The sequence below is a fragment of the Bombina bombina genome, chromosome 5, assembly GCF_027579735.1.
Source record: "Bombina bombina isolate aBomBom1 chromosome 5, aBomBom1.pri, whole genome shotgun sequence".
Lineage (NCBI taxonomy): Eukaryota > Metazoa > Chordata > Amphibia > Anura > Bombinatoridae > Bombina > Bombina bombina.
In genome coordinates, this window is record NC_069503.1 from 1038119463 (window position 1) to 1038125492 (window position 6030).

Consider the following 6030-nt stretch of genomic DNA (forward strand, 5'->3'; position numbering starts at 1 on the left):
TATAAGGAAGATAAATAAGAACAAAACAAAATTATTACTTTATATTGAATAAAATGAATGGAATTAGAATTTAGAGATATACACATTTTGATGTATTTCGATTTTATAACATCTTTATCAACTAAAGAAAATTACTTATCTTTACTCTATTTTTATACAGTGAAAAAATGTATAATTAGATTGACACTCACATTCACTCGATCCAATTCCATCAATGACATTTTCCTGATCATTTTCAGCTGTCAAAGTTACTTCACATTCATATTGATTGTCCATATCAGTAGTTAATGGATCTTGAATTTCTGTGTTCAGATCATTCCATTAAAGTTATAGGAAGTGGAGGAGATTGTGCATTACTGTTTGGGGTAAAAGCCATTATTGGTCTCAGGTATCGTGGAGCACTCTTATTCTTTTCCTTTCTTCTTTTGGTATCTGTAATCACATTTCCATTAATGAATAAAATCAGAATAAATAAATATTATGAACAAAGATTAATAAGAAAAGATAGAATGAGATAGAGCTCTCTCTCTCTCTCTCTCTCTCTCTCTCTCTCTATATATATATATATATATATATATATATATATATATATATATATATATATATATATTTATATATATATATATATAAATTTATATTAATTATTATTTTTTGGAGTTGAATCTATTTTTCAATTATATTATTTATATCTATCTAAACTTTACTATTTATATATAAAGATAAATCTCTTGAACTCTTTTATCTTTCTCTATCTATTATCATTCTTTCTATTTCATATTTCTAGATTTATCATTTATTTGATATCATTTTGTTTATTTATATCTATCTTTGTATCTCTCTCTATTTTTCTTTTCATATCTCAACATTTACAAGTCTATATCTATCTATATCTATCTCTATCTATCTTTGTATTTCTCTCTCTCCCTCTCTCTTTCTCTCTCTCTATCTCTCTCTTTTGCTAGCTCTATCTCTCACTTTCTCTCCTATTTCTTATTATTTATATTTCTAATTGTAAATATTTTTATCTATTTATTTCTCTCTCTCTCCCCCTCGCACTATATTTCTCTCTATCTCTCTCTTCCAATATTGCTTTCTATTTCTGTCACTGTTATTATAAATATTATTTTGAACAAAGTAATTTTATTACTTTCTATATGTGTCTCTCTCTTTTTTCTATTAATTTAACTCTCTTAATCTGTCCTATTTCTTTGTATTTCTTTATTAATTTAGTTTACTCTTTAAAAACTATATTCTCTATCTATAACTTTGTATCTTTTTTTTCTGGGACTTAATTTTTCATTGTGTTTTTATCTCTAGATGTATAGTTTTCTATATCTATTTCTGTTTATCGCTATCAATTTGTAATTCAAATCTCTATAGCTCTTTCTATTTCTCTTTGATTAAATTAACAACCATTAAGTCTATCACTATTTATCCCTTTATCTTTAGATCTATATTTTTCTATATTCTTTGTCTTTATATTTTTAGATCTATCTTTTTATCTCTCATTATAGTTCTATATATTGATTATTATTTATATATAGTATATCTGTCTATATCTATAAAGTTCTATCACTTTATTTATATCTATCTTTAAAATTAATAAAATGTGTCAGAACAAACGCATAACATTATTTAACTAAACCGTTTTAAACGTAGAAATTGAATCAAAATACAATATCTATTAGAAATAGTGTATGTAGTCAACACTTACAAACTCTAATGAGACTTCTAATCCTAGTATGGTACTCCTTTTCACGTCTACGTAGATCCGAATAGCGTTGAAGGCACTGTCTTCTTGTTCTTTTTATTCCCGATACCCGATACATCCTGCGTATTATCTCATAAACAAGATAATCGCGTTGATCTTGTTTGACAGATCTAACACCTCCTATTCTTTTTGGAAAATATTTCTCCATCCCATAAACTAAAATAATTAGCTCTCCAGCAGTGAACGGAGAACGTTGCGACATCTTGCTAACGAGTTTCTAATCTTGAAGGAAATGACGTAATATGTCAATCATTTGAGTAAATTCAGGAAAAATTTTTTTATTTATAAATCAATGTTTGAGTTTATATTATTTTATGATAAATGTGTTAAGAGACAGATAGTTTGTTAAAACTTATTCGGTTCACATAATTTGCATCCTCATTAGATTAGAATGTTATTCAATACATGTATATTAAATTCTGTTCCAATTGTTATTCTTGCATCTTATTATTAGCGAAAGTTTCATATATGTTTAAATAAGTTTATTAGTTATTTAAATTGCATTGTTATATTATATATTGATGGTTATCTAGTTATTAGAAAATTTTAATAAAATGTTTTTATATGTTGCCTTCTTGTTTTGATAAAATTTAAATATATTATGATGTTCATATAGTTATGAAAAGGTTACTATTGAATGCAATAAAATGTAATTCGACTGTTTCAATTTTTAAAACATCTCTCCTTTCAAGGTTTGTTTTCTTGCAGTGTGTAGCATCAACACTATAGCTAGGGGGTTGATATGTTTTATGCATTTTATACTTGACTAGCTTACATTTTATTCCAATTGCATTGCTATACGTCTATGCAAGGTTTGTTCTTAATTTATAGGTTCCAAAAGCTGTATCTGGCTTTCAAATATATACAAAGCTAGTGCTTGTTTTCAACAATAATAAAAAGTTTAGAATCACAGAACCTGTTTTCTTAATTGCACACTGTTCAAGGATACAACTTATTTTCAACAACTGTATTGTAAGTTGTTAGTAAAAAAAATAAATTAAAAAAAAAAATGGTTTTATTTTAATTTTTTTAAACAAATAACAAATAGAAGAAAAGAAAAAGACAACATAGGCAAATAATTTTTTTTTTTCAACTGTATCAATCAGAACATATTTATTTTTGAATTACACATCACTCTCATCATCTAAATTGTGAATAATTTTGTGGAGAACGTTTTTCATTTTTGAATTATAGATTTTCATGCTTGAACTTAGAAAAATTTTCGAGTTAACCTGTGAATATAAGAAGAGATTGTTTATAAATAATTATTGCTAAAAATTATGGAATCAATACATAAATCATACATAATTTTTATTTTATTCACCTACGAAATGAGTTTGTATCAACTGGTTACGTGCATGTGTACCCCCTTCAACTACATCTTGAGGAACAGATTCAACACCATCTTCATCTGGTGTTATTATTTCCAGTTCCTCTATGTTTGATTGTCGCAAAGCGATGTTATGCAACATGCAACAGACCAACACCATAACAGCCACTTTCTCAGGAACGTATTGAAGAGTGCCTCCGGATTCATCTAGACAACGAAAACGGCTTTTGAGCATTCCAAAGGTCCTCTCAATCACACATCGAGTTGTTTTGTGTGCATCATTGTACCGCATTTCAGATCTTGTGCGTGGAATATTTACAGGAGTAAGTAGCCAGTTCCTACAGGAATATCCTGCATCTCCTTTTGAAAAATAAAAAGAGTTATACAAATTTAAATGTGTTCAGATACACTTTTTACTTGCAAACATTTTTATGTTTTAAATTGTACATATATATTGGTATTAATAAAAATTTAATTATATCGCTATATATATATATAAATATATATATATATATATATATATATATAGAGAGAGAGAGAGAGAGAGAGAGAGAGAGAGAGATAGATAGATAGATAGATAGATAGATAGATAGATAGATAGATAGGTATTTTAAAAAAGGTATGGAACTAAAAATCCATTGACCTTGGTGCTGCAGCAAACAGAATAAATAAATAAAAACAGGGTATATACTGTATTTTAAAATCTAATGATATTATACACTGCACAAAAAATTACAATATTGTGAGTTAATATTAACGCACATTAGAAGGTTTCGTTTTTAATTTTCATAATTATACCTAGTAGCCATCCTTCAGGCATTTGTCCTTCCTCAAATTTATTATACAGGGCAGACTGTTTGAGAATATATGAATCATGACATGATCCTGGAAATCCTGAACGGACACTCATGATTTTCAAACCAGCATCACAAACCATCTGGATGTTCAAAGAATGATAAAACTTGCGGTTGCGATACATTTCTTCTTTTAGATGTGGTGGCCTTACTCTGACATGAGTACAATCAATTGCACCCAACACATTTGGGATTCCAGCAAGTCTAAAAAAATTAAGCTTTACAGAATGCCATTCTTCATCAGTATTTGGTAAAAAAACATACCGTTTGAAAACTGACAAAAGAGCATCAATCACTGTAGTTAGGTGGCGTGAAAAAGAAGGCTGGCTCATGCCAACAACTACACTAGTAACTGATTGAAAGGAACCAGTTGCTAGAAAATGTAAAACAGCCAACAGCTTCAACATTCCGGGCAGAGCATGTGTCCGAAAAGTAATGGGTTCAAGTTGACCAGATATTTGATTGTATAGCCTTTCAATTGATTCTCTACTCAATCTAAAACGCCTGATGATGTCAATGTCAGAAAGTGCATCAAGTCCTGATCTGGGACGAAAAAACCTTGGAATCCTTCTGCGCCTTCTTTGAAGCCTATCTATCTGTTGAACAGCTTGACCATCTATTCTTCGTTCCATTCGACGCATATAAATAGTATGAAACATTGCAATAACAATTTCCATAACTGATTAATATATGCATTATAAATGCTGCTTGAAGATCTATTTCGCGACCACAGAATATGCGTATAGAAAAGCACATACGTGAGGAAATACGATGCCCGGATATAATTGTTGACAGGATGATAAATTGAATAATAGCGTAGATTACATCGAATACTGTAGAAAAACAATCGTATAGATGTTCGAACGTATCTCGGCGTTAGAGCTGCGGACATATTGACGGATTTAGAAATATATCGTTTCTAAGCACCAATTACTGTTTCATAAATTAGATTAATAATTCGGAAGTGAATTTAGATGCGGATAATATTGAGAATACAGTGTTGAATGCTTGATAAATTTCCCCCTATATCTTTTACTAATCACATGTGGCGCAACTTCCTTAAATCACACAGGGCCAGGCTTGCATCACTGAGGTACAGTACGAGAGTGAATACAAAAGAGAATAATAACAGAGAGTGAAAGTGGAATAAATAAATACTCCTGAATGAATCTAGAGTGGGATTATCAAAACTGCACCCCAACAGGGAAAACACAATTAAAATCACGTTATAACTGTATAACCACCCTTGTATAATACATAGTTAGCTTGCAATAACGGACAGTACTGAAGTTATAGTATATGATAACTTTTATTCTTATAGTGTGATTGAGATACAGTATGGCACAGAGGAGGGCAGGCTCACAGGAGAAAGGATCTAAAGCTAGAAACATGAACCACTACCTAAAAAATGTTGAGCCACAGACAGTAGATGAGAGCAATGTGTTGCAACAGCCTGTAATGAGTGAACCCGCACAAATAACGACAATGCCTCTTATTATGCCACAATATGTAACAAAAGAGGACTTGAAAACTCTTTCCTCCAAAGACAACATAAAGGAAGTTGTCTCAGAAATTAAGAATCTGTTTAGTGAGCTGCGGCGGGGGTTTAACAGAGGTCAAACAAAGAGTAGCCGTGGTGGAGCAATCACAATCCACGATACAAGAAAAGCTAAAAGACGCCACCTCACAAACACAGCACAACACAAACATGATTCACAGCCTACTCAACTGGATAGAGGACTTAGATAACCGCAGTCGGCGGAACAACCTCCGCATACGGGGTATCCCACAGTCAGTTAACCCTAATGCACTGCAGGGTTACCTGCAAGATCTCTTCAGGATGCTTAAGGGTACACCTATGGCTCCGAGGTCACAATAGAAAGAGCACATAGGGTGCTACGCCCAAAACCGTCAGCCAAAGCCCCTCCAAGGGATGTTATTTTGAGGTTGTTGAACTTTAAAGATAAAGAGGAAATACTCAAAAATAGCAGAAGTAAACATCCTGTACAACATGCTGGAATCCCTTTGCAGGTTTTCTTAGACCTTAGCCCGGCAATGCTACAAAAGTGCAGAGA

General features: G+C 31.2%; 1 protein-coding gene across 1 annotated transcript; it reads right to left on the reverse strand.

Annotated features, from left to right (window-relative positions):
* Positions 1–2895: 2895 nt before the first annotated feature.
* LOC128661707 (putative nuclease HARBI1) lies at positions 2896–4632 on the reverse strand. Its single transcript, XM_053715931.1, has 3 exons — positions 4023–4632; positions 3100–3461; positions 2896–3003 (listed from the first exon to the last, which is right to left on the reverse strand). The coding sequence occupies exons 1-3, from the start codon at positions 4630–4632 to the stop codon at positions 2896–2898; spliced, it is 1080 nt and encodes a 359-aa protein (XP_053571906.1).
* Positions 4633–6030: the final 1398 nt, after the last annotated feature.

What these genes read in the sequence shown, in the direction of transcription:
- LOC128661707 (XM_053715931.1), bottom strand. Translation starts at nt 4,632, where the DNA reads ATGGAAATTGTTATTGCAATGTTTCATACTATTTATATGCGTCGAATG. An exon ending in CCAGATGGTTTGTGATGCTG is followed by an intron (nt 3,462 to 4,022) that starts GTTTGAAAATCA and finishes ATTTTTCAAAAG; the next exon opens with GAGATGCAGGATATTCCTGT. An exon ending in AGTTGATACAAACTCATTTC is followed by an intron (nt 3,004 to 3,099) that starts GTAGGTGAATAA and finishes TTATATTCACAG; the next exon opens with GTTAACTCGAAAATTTTTCT.